General features: G+C 41.6%; 1 protein-coding gene across 1 annotated transcript in view; it reads right to left on the minus strand.

Annotated features, from left to right (window-relative positions):
- Positions 1 to 2,316: 2,316 nt before the first annotated feature.
- Positions 2,317 to 17,787, minus strand: part of LOC136561850 (uncharacterized) — a 32,451-nt gene continuing 16,980 nt past the window's right edge. Inside the window, exons 9-12 of the mRNA XM_066558357.1 lie at positions 13,856 to 14,064; positions 13,271 to 13,343; positions 8,521 to 8,638; positions 2,317 to 2,512 (exon numbers count right to left, since the gene is read on the minus strand). Of these exons, the coding sequence (XP_066414454.1) occupies positions 2,317 to 2,512; positions 8,521 to 8,638; positions 13,271 to 13,343; positions 13,856 to 14,064 (596 nt within the window). The remainder of the gene's footprint in view (positions 2,513 to 8,520; positions 8,639 to 13,270; positions 13,344 to 13,855; positions 14,065 to 17,787) is intronic.

Genomic DNA, 17,787 nt, shown 5'->3' on the forward strand with positions numbered 1-17,787 from the left:
ATTTGCCAATTAGCTTGGGGACTTGGCACCAAGTACCACATCCCCTTGGGCTGCTTAGTCCTGTGTCATGGAGGGAGAGACAGCCCCTTCCACCAGCCTCTCTGGGCCAACATGGGGCAGGGCCAGGGCCCACATGGGCACACAGCAATGCCCCCAGACAGGAGCCAAGCCCCACACCAGCCTGTGCAGGTAAGCTCATTCCTCTGCTCTGCCCACTCAGCCCTTCAAAGGCAGAGCCTGGGGGCAAACAGAGCAGGCGAGACAAGCTCTCATCCAAACACTGGAGGCTGCTTAGTTAAGAGATAATTTTGATTTTTTTTTTAAGTCTAGGTGATTTTTTTTTAATGTCTGGGTTTTGTTTTTAACTTGAAACTTGTGAAAATCACAGCATGACCTTTGCTGGCTGAAAGTCTTCCCGAAACCAGGGCAGTGAAGTTCAGCTTCCTTAAGTTCCCTGACAGTGCCTTTTGGTGCTGAACTTCAACCGTCTCCAGGCAAGGAATGGAAGTTCAGCCTTAGCAGTCCATTCAGTCTTTTGTCTTTCTGCTGAGAAAGTGAAAACACTGCTCATAGTTCCAGTGCCAACTGTAGTTCATGTTTCAAATTAACTAAAGTTCATTATTTTACACTTTAGGTAGAAGCTGCAACAAACTGTTCACCAGCAGTCCAAGCAATAGTATACAAGCCCCTCTAGGATCGCTTGGAAGAGCTCCTGATGAGTTCACCAATGTTTGCACATTAACCTCTGGGTGAAAAGCCAGCAAGAGGGATGTGAGAACTCCATCGAGCCCTCCAGAGCATGACACAAAATGATGCAAGTGTGGGAGCTAGGAGAGAAAAGGTTTTGTGAGCCCAGAAAAATAATAAAACATTTAAATCCTTAATTGTTTTTCTTGAAGATTTATCCAAAATCAAGCTCTGCTTAAGCCTGTGAGTTTGCAGAGCATTGTCAATAAATTAGATCATACACACAAGGCAAGGATTTCATCCAAAAATCTCTAGCCCTGAGTCGCTTAACAGCAGCACTCCCCAGAAAAACTACTCAAGATGAAACATGAGATATGTATTAATTATCAATGGTCTAATAGAAAATTTAATGAAGACAAGTATCTTCTTGCACTTTATCCACGATAACGATGATAGTACGTCAGCAAGGCGCATACCTTACAACGTAGCAGTGAATGTCAAGTCTGAAGCCATTACAGCAATTCCCCACAATAATGGCCAGCCAATGCATGGGCTTGTAGCACTTAATCAAAGTAATGACATCCATCCACAATTATTTATGTTATGGTAACAAAGAGCTGCCAAATGCAAAACAAATGACATGAGGATTTGCAAGTGAATTTCTTCCCGTAAATTCTCCTTAGGTTATGCTTTAGGGCCCTCAGGATGGAAGTCTGTCTTTATCCAGAGCAATATCAGAACCATGGGGTTATTGTGCCACATTTTACTGCCTGTAAGCAATGAACCCAAAGCTATCACTAAAACAAGTTCTTCAGCCAACAGAACTGTATCAATATCACTTGAGCTGGCCTTGGTTTGCACCCAAGAGTTGTCTTCAGAATTTTACAAGTGGAAAAAGAAATTATTTGGAAGATGACCTTTGCTTACTTCTGTCTACATGGAAAACAAAGACTCAGTTGTATCAACACTTAAACGCACATTTAACTTAAAGTATATGAGCAGTCCCTACTTACCTCAATAGGTTTGGATTAGAGCCATTATAATTACCAACCATGAATCTCTATTAAGTGCAGCACTGTTCTTTCAGGGGCATTTATGTGGGTGTTTGTATAAAAACACTGTCAAAAACTAAAGAACACCAGAAAATATTAAATGGCAACATTCAGGTTCAAATGTAATGAACTAATTTATTTTTTTTAACACTACATCCAACTGTTTTTCACCACTCACAGATGTCACTGGAACAACTTGAATACAAAAAAATTGCCTAAGAACAATAAACTACACAGACCAGCTAATATTGATTGCTTTTAAAATGCCCCCTGTTAAACTTAAATAATAGGCAAATCTCACTGCAGTAAATGTACTTTTATATCATTAAATACTAATTTAACAGAAATGTGACTGTGCAGTGAAAAACACGAAAATGCTGAAAAACTGAAAGATTGCCCTTTTTTTTTGCCTTATTCTTCCTGTGCATTATACAAGTCTCCAAATTAACACCTGAAAGAAGAAAACAATAATTTCATATTAGCTGGCTATGTAGTCACACAAGGCAAAGCTGAGGCTAAGCTTAACTTTAATACTCACTTTCCAAGGCCCATGAGAAGGGAGACTGCAGGACGCCTCTCACCACAGGCTCTGGCCACCCTCAATGACCAGGTTGTGGCCTGTCATGTAGTCGGAGGCTTCGGAGGCCAGGTAGACCACAGCAGCCTGCAGGTCCGTGGGCTGGGCCAGCCTTCCAGCAGGAATGTCAGCCAGCCAGCGCCGCACCAGCGGCCGCAGCTCCTGCGAGCGGATCAGCGGCGTGTCAACGATGCCCCTGCAGCGAGCACACCGACCAAGGGTTTAGCAACGAGTCCTGCCCAGAAGGAAAGGCAGCACCTAGAGGTGTTTTATGTTAATTCAGAATGTTAATTCAGAAGGAAAGCAGGGTAACAGCACAAAGGAGATGAGCACATCCAGCCTGCTCTGTCCTCGCTGAAAGTCACAGTGCAAACTTCCATAGCGCTCCTTTCCTATCATCGCCTTCCGCTGCTGATGGGCAGCTCAGGAGTTTCATTTCAAGTACGCATACACTCACACGATCTTCTCAGCTAATAGCACAACCCCCTTACTTTCAGGTTACCCATAATCACCAGTTTAAATTTCTTTTCCAGAAAACAAGTACAGCATTGGAAGTGAAAGTGCCTTGAATTGGGTCTGTCATGGCTCTTGGGAACTGTTGTCCTTCCACCAATTTCTCATCACTCTACAACTAATGTCATACAGCGTGCTTGTGTACAGCCCAGAAAGTGAAAACAGGCCAACACCCCATATGTTAAACAACAAGGGGAAAAAAAGCCAGCACCCTTCTGGGCACCAGAGCCTTTCCACACAAAAAAAGGAGGGGCAGAGATAAGCACAACACACCCAGTGTGATGCCCCTTAAACCAACAACTGACAAATCACACTGATTTACTTGTCATGCCTCTTTTACATTAATGACTGATTCCACTATTTACTAAAACTCTGCTAAGTTTGGTTTTTTTCCAGGTGCCCTAAAATGCTGCAGGAAGCACAATGCAGGGCAAAGATTTGGCTGGCTTTTATGACTTTAACTGCAACTGATTTGTCATACTCCTCCTTAACAACATATTTGTATTTTGCAAAATGTATAATTTTTTCAGCCCCTGAACAAATATATTTACATAACTGTGTCTAACGAGAAATTACATTTAACTTCTCAGAAATGACAATAACTAAAACCTGAACTGCCAATTCCACTTCATTAGTGTGGTAGAAATGCATTCCAAATGTTAATAAAAATTCCAACATGCTGATAAATTAGCGCTTCTAAGGAGCATGTGACACCTTGGTTAACATATTCAACCTCAATTATATTTCTCTTCAGCACCCTGTTATCTGGAACCTTTGCTGGCAATCAGAGGTGCTGTTTTTCAGCGGCCAATTTTCTAGATAATGTAGCTTATCAACACTGTGGGTAAACTTGCCAATGAAATCAGGCTGCACTGAACCACACACACGCTAATTGCATCTCTTTTTTATGCATATTTACAGACTGTCACTTCAAAGAAATCAGTGGCCCATTGAGGCAGCCAGTTAGCTGGAAGAATTGCCTCTTGCAAATGAAAATTAGCAAACAAGCTAGTGATAAATATGAAATGAACAAAGTATAAAAATACCCGTTTTGTTCTGAAACTTCATCGGCATCCCAATTTAGACTTCCAAGGAAATAATTTTTTGAGACAGACTGGATTCTGGGTATGAGATTTACCTTTTGTTTTAAATGAAGGCTGAAATCCACTATTTACTCTGTTATGAAGTGGAACTAATTCAGATTTTCCCCCAAACATTTCTGTTCGCACTAATCAGGCAGGATTTAAATATCAGCTTTATATTTTATTGTAATTGTCAATAAAGAGCAGAGCAGTTCAGAAACACTGAGCGATGCAGCTCACTTAAGTTCTGGCAATGTAGCAAAATCAAGCACATTCCAGTATAGGACTGTGAATGCTTTACTTATTTCCTTCAAGCAGAACCCCATAGTCTCCTTTGCTTTTCTAAACTCCTCAAGAACTGGTTTTCCTCAGAGAGAAACCTGCTCTGAGCAGCAGACATGAAATATATTGAACTCCTTTCCCTTACGTGCCTCTCACTGAGCTTACAAAACCATCACCATCGTCATCATCATTCTGGCTTTACACTAGCAGAGACCAGAATAAGATCCATATGATTTTCTTGTTTTTTTCATTTACAGATACATTTTAACCTCAAGGGAATGCAGATTAGGGAATAAAACACATAGTCCTCCAGCACAACAGATTTTGCTAAAAAGAGGACGTTTTTCAATCTGTTATGAAAAATGATCTTTGGTCTGATCACTGCAGTCTGTGAATCACCATGCTGTGCCTCTTGCTGGACCTTTCTTTAGGTTCACTCAACGTAGCAAAAATTTAGATGTGAAACCAAACTTCACTACAAATTTTTGTTATAGAAATGAGAAAAAAATACAGCGCAAAACTTAAAAGTTGCAAACACACATACTGATGGCACTATAAATATTAGGCATGTCATTGATACTACACATCTTCTGGGAAAGCTTGGTGCCAAGTTGGGCAATTTAACGTTGTCGAACCCTTTTAGGCAGATTTTAGTTGGCTCCTAACCAGTTCCAGCAAAGACAACTGCCAATGCATTAATTCCCTACCTCATCTCGTATTCAGTGCTGAGCCTATCAGTACTTTTCTGTTGCATGTCAATGTAATATCAAACTGCTGGTTTCTTAATGTTAGATATGAGCATCAATATTTCATTATTGATACACAGGACAATTTTGGACATGAAGGGAAAAAAAAAGACTGCTAAAAAAAAAGGAGAAAAAAACAATTGCCTGAAACATTTCCACTTCGAGAGACACATTAAGAAAAATATCACTTACCAGATACTTAACTGGAATTGTTACGTGCACTCAATCCCCAAATGAGAGCAAAAAAAGATTCCATCTGTGTGTAACTTGATTTCTTTCAGATGAGTTATTAATTTGAATGAGTTAAGTACACTCCACTTAATCAGGAAGTGTTTAATCACAAGATCCACTTAATTGGGACATCTCCCAAGGAATTAAGATTTAAGTCCAAAGATACTTACCAGCAACGACTGCTGCTTAATGGGGATAGTAATGCTGCTTAATTGGGATGCCTTCAGGTGATGCTGGGGTGCTCCTTCACCTGCCAGCTCTGCCTCTCCTTCCCCCTTATGGGGTGTTTCCCAAACCTGCAGTGATTCTGCTCTGCCTGCTTTCTGGGGCTACAAGCCTGGGGCAGCACTGTGTGGCTGCCTTCAGAGGAGCAGGGCAGGATGCTGGGCACACAAAGGCTCTTTGCCCAGCAGCCCAAACCCAAATCCCAGCAGCCCATCAGGAGGGAACATGGTTCATCCCCCAGGGCTGCTGGCCTGGCTGCGAGTTGACCTTAATATCAACTTCCACCTGCCCTTCCCAAAGATCATCACATAATGGTATTTCATGTCTTGCTAATCAAGAAGGCAGTAATTAGCCAAAAAAATGGACATTGATTCAGTGTAATAGCTGCAAAAATGACGTGTTCAATGCTGCACATGCCAAAAACCAGACACCTTCCAGAATTTCCTCTTCCATCACACCCAACACACTTCCATGTCCTGGAACCAGCAAAGAGACTAAATCCTATGAGCAGCTGGGCATCAGTCAGTGCTCTGTAAAGTTCCCTGATTACACCCTCTGCAGTTCAACCCCCACATCCATTTCAGGAATACTCCAAGACCACCTTCATTTTTTGGCATCAGCTGTGCAGCAGGCTATGAGGTGATGGCACTGGCACTGAGCACAGGTTCCACGACAGCAACAGCGTAAGTCAGCCAAAGCATCCAGGGAATCTCAGCCACCTTCTCTCCCTAGGCATCAGGTTTGCCTGGCCAGCAAGAGAAGCCTGCATGTTCAATTTTATAAAGGTAATAAATCATCCTAAGGACTCTGTCATAACATTTTATGCATTGCTAACTTTTATGCATTGCTCTGCATAAGTTTTATGCACTCATTAAGAAATTAAGTTGATAAAAAGTGACCAGATAGGAAGAGGGGGAAAAGGCCAAAAGGTTTGCATGGTGAAATAATGTTTAAGGCCAGACTGGAGCATTTGAAGCTTCAGACAGAGGCACACTGGGAGTGCCTTAAAGCTTTAATGCAACCATGACTGGGAGGGGCAAAGTACTTAAGGACACAGATATTTTACTTTTCCAGATCTTGGGTACCATAATGCCTTATATCTACATCTGTTCTCCTCAGACTCTTTAAAATCCCATCCTGTTATAAGATGACACTGAGGCTCCTGCTGGTGCTGGGTACTCAGATCAAGTGGGTCAAAGCTGTCCCTGGTCCTCGGTGAGTCACATCAAGAGACAGTGATACTAGTGGGGTCCACAGGTCTGAGGATGGGTCCAAATGTGCACTGAAATGCAGGTTCACATCTCACACAGACAGGACTATAAATGTGAATAGTTATTCACTCAGAAGCAGAAGTGGGTTTTGCTCATGTGATGAGGGATCTGAGCTCCGTGAACTGCTGCAGGCTCCTTCCTCGTGCCCAGGGGTCCCTGGGCAATCCCATCACGAGGGGCTCAACCAGAGCTTGGAGGCTCTGTGAGGGAAGTTCTGCTGGTCTCCAAAGCAGCTCAGTCCAGGTTCCCACCTGCATTAGGGAAAACTGTTCTGTCCACAACAGGGGACCTCAAAGACAGCAAAATATTTGTTCTCCATATGTCCTTCCTGGCTATTCCTCCAAAAAGGCAACACATCACCCCCTTTTTGTTGTAAAATTTTGAGCTCAGAGCTAGAGTTTAAGACAGGTAGAGATGATCAAAGTGCAACCCTGTGTTGCCTTAAAAATTAGAAAGAGAAGCTGTCTATTTTTTCTCCGTGCTCTGGCAACTGTCTCCAGAAATATAACTTCTCTAGAAGTGAGTGCTTGCTTCAAAGCTGTACAAAACAATGAGTTTTGATCATTTGGTAACTATTTTTTAAATTTATGTAAGCTCCTAAGAAATGGGTAATTCCTCCTGTAAGAGCCTTCTCATCCATAATTGCTGTGAATGTGGCACAACTATCCCACCTCTGCTGGTGCAGATTACCCGTATGTTTTCAGACACAATTCATGCCAGGTCCTGCTGAGCTTCCCTAATTCCCTTCATCTCCCCAGCTCCCGAAAGTCAGTGTAAATTCACTAGTGCTAGTTGTAGGAACACATTACAGTGCTGCTAGCATGGGCATGGGGAAAATCCCATTAGGAAGTAAGATGCTGTTGAAAGAATCTGTGGATCACGTAGAGTGACGGCTGGAGTCTCTGGTATAATTAGTAATAAATAATCATAAGGAAGACAGCTAGCACAAGCAAGGGGAGAGCAGACCAGCGGTAAAAACAGAAGCACTTGCCATTAAGCTCTGTGATTTTTTTCTTCCCCTCCACTTTGTGGATTAAAATATGTAATTTGTTTTCCCTAATTTGATCTACATTATTATCTTCATTATTACAATTTAACTCCTGGGTTAAAATCCTGCCCTTCTTAGTTACTCTGATTGACTTCAATGGTCTACAGAATTTGACCGCTTCCAATTAACGCTATCCACTTGGGTTTCTGCTCAGCACTATCATGCACTGCTAATTGTTTAATAAAATGACTGGTTGGGCATGTGTGTGAGAAACAGGGAGAGACAAAGTGGATCTGGTAGGAAAACTTTTCTTTGTGAATAAATACCCTAAAACATCGAGCTTGAAATCTCCAAAAATAAGGAAAATGCAATTTGTAATAAATAAATACATATATATTTACAAAACTACACCAGGCCTCCTGTGTCTGTTGGAGCTGAACAGTAGCTCAATAACAGCAATAAAATGTAGCTTTTAAATACAAATATGTGCCTACGTATTTGTATCAAGTAAAAAGGGAAAAGAAGTATTGCCTGTTAAGTGTCAAAAACCCTTTCTTTAACCACAGAAGGCTTGGACAGACTAAGGAAATATTTCATCTGGAAGGGAAATGCTAAAAACTACCCTTCACATTATTAGAAAACCTATTACCAAATGCTAAAACCTCTCCTTAAATCCCTGAGTATACACAGCAACAGAGCAGGCTCGGTTCTAAGTATTTAAACCTTTGTTAAGCAAAAGACAACATAAAAAGGGTTGCAATCCACCTGCTAATTAGAAACTTTATTTGCTGAGATAGTGTTCATTTGAGCTTTGTAGAACATTTCATTCCCTTTGTAGTTTCAAAATGAGACTACATTTTACTTACGGGGAAATGCAGTTGACTTTTACTCCTCTGTCAATCCACTCGGTTCCCAATGTCTGTGTTAATTTTACGACCCCGGCTTTGGAGGCGTTGTACGCCAACTGCTTCTGTGGGTGAGGGACTACAAGGGATTCAGAAGAAGAAAATTATTTATTCTTCCCAAATTAAAATAGCTCAGGCACTACACAGACAACTCCCTGCATTGAGATGAGCTATTTGCCCTTTTCCCAGGTACCAGGCAGGGAGCAGCAAGAATTCAGCCACCTACAACGCAAACCCCTAAATATGTATTTTGCCATCTAACAATTTTGTCTCAGCAGATGGGCTGCTGGAAAACAATGGTGAAAATAAAAATAAAGACATTTAAAAGATCCTATATTTGGGCAAAGAAAAAACTGATGTATTAAACATATACATGCAATACTTGACTGCTCTGAAGAAAAATAATCATACACATGCACATCCATATATTGTACACATATCCATGTTTATATACTTGTGCACTGTAATACTAATAAAATATATTATAATATAATTATAAAATATTGTATAATCAATGATATAATGTCTGACATATATATTCTGTGTTATGTAATATATTAATATTATTTATAATAATATGTGGTAGATAATATGTGATAGCTGAATGTAACAGTAAATTGTTTGATATGACATTATATGATAGAATATGATATAAGTGCATAAGAGATTTTATATAACATATTATATATAGCTTCTTGGAACAAATTATTCTCCCTAATTTTTAAATTATCCATAGTCTGAGGCAAACACATCTTATGATCTAATGAATGTTTGTGTGGATGTGAACACAGGTGCATCCCAAAAATTCAGAACACCCACCACTTTCAAAATCTGAAGCTTTTGAAAATGCTTCAGAGATGTCACATGTCAGTCAAAGACAGAAAATGATCAGCTTGCTAATTACAATGTTCAAGCTTGTTAGTGCCGTGTGCTCGGGTGGCTCTGCCCCTCTCCAGCTCAGTGAAAGCTACTTAAGGACAAATCCCCAGTGGGTGTAAAGTGCCTTAAACCCACAGGAGTCAATCCAAGTCAGTCCAGGTGCTGGGATTCACACCCACAAAGTATCTCTCCTGCCATTAGGACTTCATTAAAGAAATCCAGTGCAAAGCACCCATCCATAATTAGCTCTGTATCAGCACAGAGCTTCACTGAGCTGCTGACTCTGATGGAGGGAGAGAGGAGGAAATCAGCGCAAATATCAGTAGTCACAAAGACAGGCAATTCCAGCCTGTGGGGTTGGATAATGCTGAACCCTGGAAGAAAGGGAATCACTGGATTTGCACAGGGTTCATCAGCCAAACCCCAACTCCCAGCATTTTGATAAAAGCACATAAGCAGCACTGGTAGTTGGCATTAAATTGGTCTCAATAAATTAAGCTGATGCATCAGTTCTATATCACTCCTACCCATGGCATCCCAACACGCCCACTACTGATTTTATTGACTTAAACTCTTGGGATTGAATATGTCAATGTAAAGAGTGGAAAGAAGGCAATAACTGAGTTACCCAAACTCTGAAAAAGCCAAAAAGCCTTGCTGCAAATCAGTGAGTATGTGGACAAGGACCTTTGCCTTGAACAGAGGTGTTTATGAATGGATTTAAAGCACACACCTGAAGGCAGCAACAATTAGAGGGGTTTTTTTTTTTGCATATGCTGCAGGTTTGCTCAGAATTCAGAGTCCTTTTCCTTGCTAAAAAGAGTGTTCCCTACCATGGCCCTCCTCTGCCAGCATTTATTCTATGCTCTTTTTCGTTCAATATGAAATAATTTGCATTTTGACCAGCAGAACTGCCTTGCCCTCAGTGTGTGCCTGCTGCCCCTGACGCAGCGCGCCGTGGGGGCTCTCAAAGAGATGTGGAATGTAATTTCTTGATTAATTGCCATGCATCAGCTCCAAGTTACATACAACTTCGGTAGTTAACCTTGTAACCTCCCAAAAGCAGTTCTTTGCTAAACTTTCCAAACATGTCTGTCTGTGATAAATCATTTTGGTGGTCACTTGCTAAGAGGAGAGGAGTTCTGGCACTGGCTCTGCACCTACAGTGCATGTGGGTGAGATCAAGTTGCTGCAAGCCACGAGAATCAGCTTCTGACTTGGGTGATGAGATACAGCTATCAAAAGTCTTTCCATGGACTTTTGTCTTTATAAGAATATCTGAAGAAGGTAATTAGGAGCATGAAATTTTCCCCTGCTGAGACACTCAGCCCCTCTCAATTGGAAGAACTCAAGGAGAAGCCAACAGGTGCTGTGAATCTCTGGTGCTGGATGGGATTTCTGCAGCTAAGCATCCCCTGCCACCTCCTCTTCCCTCACCTAAGGTGGTCTTTTACAGAGAGAAGAGCAAATCTGTAAGCCTCCAAACTCATACCAAATGGGGCTTGTGAATAAAGCCATGCCTCCAGCAGTGTCACCAAAAAATCTGCATTGCTAATGCTTCTGAGAAGGACGCTCACTCCTATTCAAAACAGATGATAGGAGAAAGCAGATAAAAATTCTGCCAACATTAGCTGTATTATGTTTTAAACACCTTTGTTCTGACTTTGGCTGGGGTTTTTTTCCCAGAAGATTCTCTCTCCCATCCTTGGGGGAGAGAGGAAAGGGCTGTGGGGTTATACCACAACAACCTGACACTGCTGCTGCCCCCTTGTTTGGTGCATCAGGCTCCCAGCCTGACCTTGAAGCAGCCACACAATATTAATGAGAGGTGCCCGCAGAGCAGAGCAGACCACTTCCCACTGAAGATATTCACTCTAAAAATTACAGCTCTGAGTTACACCTGTGATAACGGCACTGCTGCTGGAGCGAACGCCTGGAATAATTCCATTGGAACACCAGAATCAAAACGCACATATGCAAAATGTATGCAGCTTATCTTCGATTAATTAAAGCTGATTCTGAGCAGTGTATCTGGAAAAATCACAAACAAAAACCTCCCTATCCTGCTAAGTGTCTCCTCATTTTCCTGTATTTCTGAGGAAGGACTCAACCTACAACAACAACAAAAAAAATATCCCCTAACTATTTCTAGAAACATTTCATACTATGCCAGTTGGCCAACGTACTTAAATAACCAACCAACCAACATATTTATTTAACATTCAGCAGATGGACATGATATGAACATCGTGGTTTTCAGTCGTAGTTTCATAACTACTAGATTTTCTCAATGCCAAGATTCAAACAGGTTCAGAAGGTAAACACATCTCTCCATCTCTTAACTTCTGGCCTAGCATGCATTAACTTTCACTGACATTTAAATGCATCTTGGGATGACCCTTCCAGGTTGCTCTCAGGGCTGCTTTCCAACGTTCCTTTCTGTTCCAGGACAGGTACTGCCTTCAGATGTGATCCCCGGGGCTTGGCTCACCAGCCAAGGAGGTGCAGCTCCAAGCTGGGGCTGGGATGGATGCTGAGTTGGAATGGCATCACCACCCAGCTCAGCAGAGCTGCGCCAAGCCCCGACTGAAAAGTTGGAAAAAGCCTCTGCTTAAGCAGAGCAGACCACTGCTGGGCTGCAGCAAGGCTGCGAGCTGTGTGCCAAACCAGCAGATCCCCAGTTTGTGCCAATTCCCAGAGCTTCCTACCTTTCTCCAGGATGGACTACATCCCAGGAAATTTTGCTTTGTGACAATGATGTGGATGGTGACAGCCCAAGCACAGACCAGAGCCTGACTGCTCAGAGCAGAGCAGGAAAGCCTGAGGTATTTGAAATTTAAAGCAACACAATCTTTTCAGAACTACTTTTCTTGGGGAGTTTTTGTAACTTTACAAAGTTGGGATGAAGGGGTGGTGCCTGTGTTTAAGCATAAGTAAAACAGCTGGTAAAGACACTTGAAAAAATATTAACAACAACATTATAAATGGATTTTTGAAGAACCATTTAAAGTTACTGTGCAATAAACTGAGTAGAATGACATTGAATGTCAAACTGGGCACAGTAAAAATAAACATTATTCCAAAGGAAAATAAAAAGACTGCATATTTATGTAACATTCAGCAGATGGACATGATATTAATACAGGGGTTTTCAGTTGTACTTTTATAGCTACTAGATTTTCTTGCCTAACTTGGCAACCCAAGGCACCATTTGATTTTTGGATTTGGACAATACTGCAACAGATGTCCAGACCAATAAAATAAATTCCTAAAGGGCTATGCTTAATTTGTGTAATTGATCAATTTTTGTTACATGGGCTTCAGCTCAGCAGCCTTCCAGATTAGCTCAGCAGTAGGGATTTCATTCCATATGTTACAATGGTTTATTGGTCCTTTTGATGACACTGCTGATTCAGCAGCATTGGTGCAGGCACCTGTTGGCAATGAGAATGTTATAAAATCCATGGGTACCAGGGCAAATATTGGCACAAAATCCTTTGGGTGGCTTGCAAGCATCTTGTGGGCTCAGCTTCCCACATGCCAAGGAGTTTGCCTGGAACAGCCTGGAGGGAACAGCACCTCTCCTGTGGTATCTGCTCCAGAGTCAGAGAAGGTGACTCCGCCTTTTCTATAAAAAGTAATAAGTGCTCTAAAACACTGAGGACAGATAAATGTTGAAAAATGATATCAATAAAAATTTTGTAGTACATTTCCTCTAATATGAAATGTCAGTGATTTACTCCTTCCCAATACAGGTTTAATTGATTCAAATAGCATCGGTAGTAATTAAAATATGGATTCTGAAGCACAACTGTTAGCTCTCATCACTCACCTATTAAACTTGCCATAGATGCTGTGTTAATTATCTTCCCATATCCTTGATTCAGCATAATGCGGCCTGCAGCCTGTGACAGAAATTAAAGGAAAGACCAGTGACCCTTTCTGTGATTGTGCTAATAATGACATGATAATAAATTAGTCTTTTCAGAAGAGTTGATGTGCTAACACATTTTTTTTAAGTACCTGATATAAAAACTTGGTATAAAAATGGCTGATGCAGGGAAAAATCCCATTGCCATTTCACACCTCTCCACTGTTGGCAATATTTTTTCAAAAAAATCACAAATGTTGGGAATTCCCCCCTCCAAGCTTTCTGGTTTTTCAAATAACCACCCTTCAAAAAAATTTTGGCTATTCTTTAATGCCTGGGCTCGGGTTGCCAATAAGTACCAGCTGCTTTTGAATGTATTGACCAAAATCTCTAATTAATATAAAGCAAATCTCTTCTAAACTCCACCAAAACTAGGACCAATTCTATTGTGATAATTATTAATAAAGTGCTATTATACCTTGAGATAAACACTTAGAATATTAATACCCATTTGCAAAACTAACCAGTGCAGTATTTCACACTTACTTGGCAGCACAAAAATAATCCTCGTAAATTAACATTAAAAGTTTTGTCCCATTCCTCCAGGGAAGTCTCTTCACTTGCAGAGTTCAGATTGATTCCTGCATTGTTGCATGCAATGTGGACTGTGCCCCAGTGAGCCACAATTGCATCCACCATCCTTTGCACATCCTCAGGCTTGCTTACATCTGCTGCCAGGGCAAGGCTTTTAATGCCTGCATAGAAATAAGAGTGATGGAGTCAGCACAGGAATTCACGGGGGGAAAAAATTTCTATTTTATGATTGTTTTTTAATTCATATATAGAGATATTTTATATATAGCTGTATTTTATACATACATGTGTGTGTGCAAATATTCCACCTTAATTCATTGCTCCACCAATAATAGCAAAAGGTGTGTTTGTTACTGCAATACCATTATAAAGTTGCTGACTGCTGTGAGGTTTGCTGGCTGGAGAGCAGCCTGGAGCCCAGGTGTGGGAGCCACAGCTGCCACTCGGGCAGGACGAAGCGTGGAACACTGCACCATCTTCTGTCCAAACCCTCAACTGCAGCTTCCCCAGCTCCCAGCCGCTCTACAGAGCCTTTTCTTCTGCCAGGTCCCCCTCAAAGATGCTACAGAAATCAAATTAATTTGTCCCAAACTGCTCTCTGGGTGAACTATAGCATGCAGAGAGATGGGAGACTCAGACAAAACCAAACCAGTTTTAGTGGGAGCTAAGTGGGAATACCTGCAGGTGCACAGGTATGGCAGTCATAGTGACTTATTTACTGCAAATCACACTGCCAGAATAATGCAGCCATCTGGAAGTGATTTGCCAAGTTTAAAATATTAAGAAGTTTTGCATTTTTTCCTAAAATAATCCAGCCATTGACTTTTGCACCAGGGCTGATCTGTAAATAACTTCATTTAATTCGTTATAAAAATCAGCTTTAAATAACCTTATTGTTAAACAGCATAAGAAGCCTGCTGAGGCCAGGGGGATTATACCAGACCTGGTGCCACTGGGATTATACCCATCCTCAAAACCAAACAAGGGTACACCAATAAGGGCTGTGGTGAAATGGGTCTTAATTAAGGAAAGAAGGAGGCACCCACTGGGGCTGGACCATGATCAGCAGTCTGGGTAAGAAGTTGCAGCTATTAAAGCAAGATCTTTTTCTTCTATATAAATGACAAATTTGTTCCACACTGGTACCTCTTTTAGATCATTCTGATGAAACATTTAAAAAAAGGGATAAGCCTTTTCCAGGAAGACTCTCCCAAAATGAAGCTGAGATAGAGGCTTCCAGGAAAGCAAGGCAAAGCAGGAATTGCCCAGTGGTGTGTGTGAAAAAGTGGCAGGAAAGAGGCTTTTGCATGGAAAAGCTCCTCCTCCTCTCCAGTGCCTCCAGGAGCCTGTCAGAGTGCACAGCCCAAAGTGATGCCACTCTGGGGTGCCAGGGCACAGGAGCTCCTGTCCCCTTTCACTGATGACACCATTCTCTTGATTTCCATGGCAGAGAAAAAACACAGACAACTAAAAAATGGATGCAATGATCTGCCACAAAACAAGACTTCTTATTTTATGGCAGGTTTTATGCTAAACATGCTGAAAGAATAAGAATAGCCAGACAGCCCCTGTTGCTACTCCTAATTGTTATCAAGACATGTAATGCACAGGGAGTTGCTGCAATCTTCCTTTTTAAATTTACAGATAAAATGGGTGCAAGTGTGTTACTAATGGTAACAGAAAGACTCTTCACCTGCCCTCCAACTCTCACCCCATTTAAAGCTTCATCTTACAGGTCAGTTTATAAAAATGAGACAAAAGGTGCCACATGTGAGTGTCTAGTGAAGAAGCAGTAAAACCACGCTCACTTCAAACCAGAGTCCCATACTCCACCTTAATCAATTCATCTGATATTCCTGCACTCTGAGAGGGGGGAGGAAATCACTTTCTGTCTCTCCACTGTCCCCTCAAACCACCTGTTAAAAATAACAAATAAAACAAACTGTGGGGAAAATAGCCTCAAATCTATAGACACAATCAGAGGCAAGACACCCAGCACAGGATGATGCACAGGATGATGCACAGGATGATGCCTCTCCACAGGGCTCAGCTCACTTTTGTGGGGCTCACGGAGGCAGGTTTGTGATGAGGGGGGCAGGAGAGGAGCCCAGGGGCTCTGTGCTGCAGACAATCACTGTGCTGGATATGCCTGAGGTGTCCTTCTGCAGGGACACACACACGTCCCCTGCCACAGGCTTCATCTCTGGTCTCTCGCTATAAATGGAAGTAACATGTTGCATATAGACAAGAAGATCAGGAGTGACATTGCACAAGACATTTGCATAGTTTACAGTGAAAATGCACATTTTAAAAATCCCATCAGACTAATTCTTCCCTTAGGGTACAGGCAGTGATTCCCCCTGAAGACAGAGGTGTGTGTAGTGGAAGGTAACCCTTAGGATTTTTTGGTTATATTTCATCATTTTTGGTTCTTCAGTCAAGATCCATTAGTAACTGTTGAAAAAGGTATTCACACAGGATCTAAAAACAAAGAGCCCTGCAGCCAAGGGACGTACACCCGAGCTGTCTAACAAAGCTAAAACTGAGATCACAGGCGTTCTGATGTTTAAAACTCATCATGAAATGATGGCACCATCCCAAAAGGCAGGAAAGGGCTCCTTGATATAAGAAGCAGAGCAGCTCTAAGCAAGCTAAGCAAAATGTTTTGAAAAAGTATCAGTATGGGAATGACTTGGGGCACTGAGCTTCCAACTTTGAGTTAGAGATCTACAGCCATAGAGGGGGAAAAAAATCACAGCCCCTTTGTCCTTGTTACAGCAGGAAAAATACGTATTAATGTTATGATTGCTTCAATTTACTCATGTGAATATTTTGAGAGTAAAGCTAGCTGAACCTTTTTGTCAAAATTTATTTCCAACAGAGCATGATACTTCTTTGAAGCCAAAATGTTTCATGGAAACATTGATTTCAACAAAAAGTTTTCAAGGGAAAGCTTCTGAGGTCCAGGCTAGAATCTCTAGTTACCTCTGGAGAGAAAGAGATTGAAAACCTGACCTTTTCAGATCCTTTCCAAAAACGGGCATTTGGATATAATTCCCTTTCACAAAAGCTTTACAAAGTTTGGGGGTTGTTCCAACAGGGAACGACAATAAATTCAAAACCTCAAAACCCATCATGAGATGGAAGAGATGTGCCCTGACCAGCTGCACTGGTCAAATTGATAGATAATATTTGACCTCAAAGGATAAAGATGTGAAAAGAGTAAGAAGTGAGATTTTCTTTACTTTAGACTGCAATAGTATTTGCTATGCCTCATGACCTCTATGACTGCATTTTGGAACAACCCCCCACCTTCTCCAGACTGGCAGCCCACTGCTGAAGGAGCAGAGATGTAGGGCAGCCATTGAAGGGTAGATGATCAAACTCCTACTGAAAATGCCCTGGAGATGAGTTAAGTTCATTTTCCAATAGGCTGTTGGCATCCAAAGTCTCATGGCTCTATCAAGTAGCCCATTTCTATCCGAATAGCTCTGCTTGATATGCAGGATCTCACAGGGAAAAAATGTCCAAAAGGAGAGTTAAGGTGTAGGGCAGAGCCACTTCGTGCCAAAACCATATGGCTCTGGTGCATAAGAGAGTGAAAAGCTTCAGGGAAGGAGGGACTGGATGACTAAAGAATTTGTAATAGGAGCTGGACACTTTCTTCTAGGTCATTATTTGGGATCAGAGCTTTAACCATTGCACTGACACGCCATGTGAAGTGTCTCCTGCTTAGCAGAGCTGGGGTTGTGCAGACAGGGATGTTTTGTTTTAAATGTTCTCTGGGGAGACTCAGGATGGTATCCAAACCAGAATGACACCAATCTTTGTCTCTTCCTGAGATTGGGTGATATAAATACATCTGCAGGGGCTGGTTTTGCTGG

The sequence above is a fragment of the Molothrus aeneus genome, chromosome 12, assembly GCF_037042795.1.
Source record: "Molothrus aeneus isolate 106 chromosome 12, BPBGC_Maene_1.0, whole genome shotgun sequence".
In the NCBI taxonomy this organism is placed as follows: Eukaryota; Metazoa; Chordata; class Aves; order Passeriformes; family Icteridae; genus Molothrus; species Molothrus aeneus.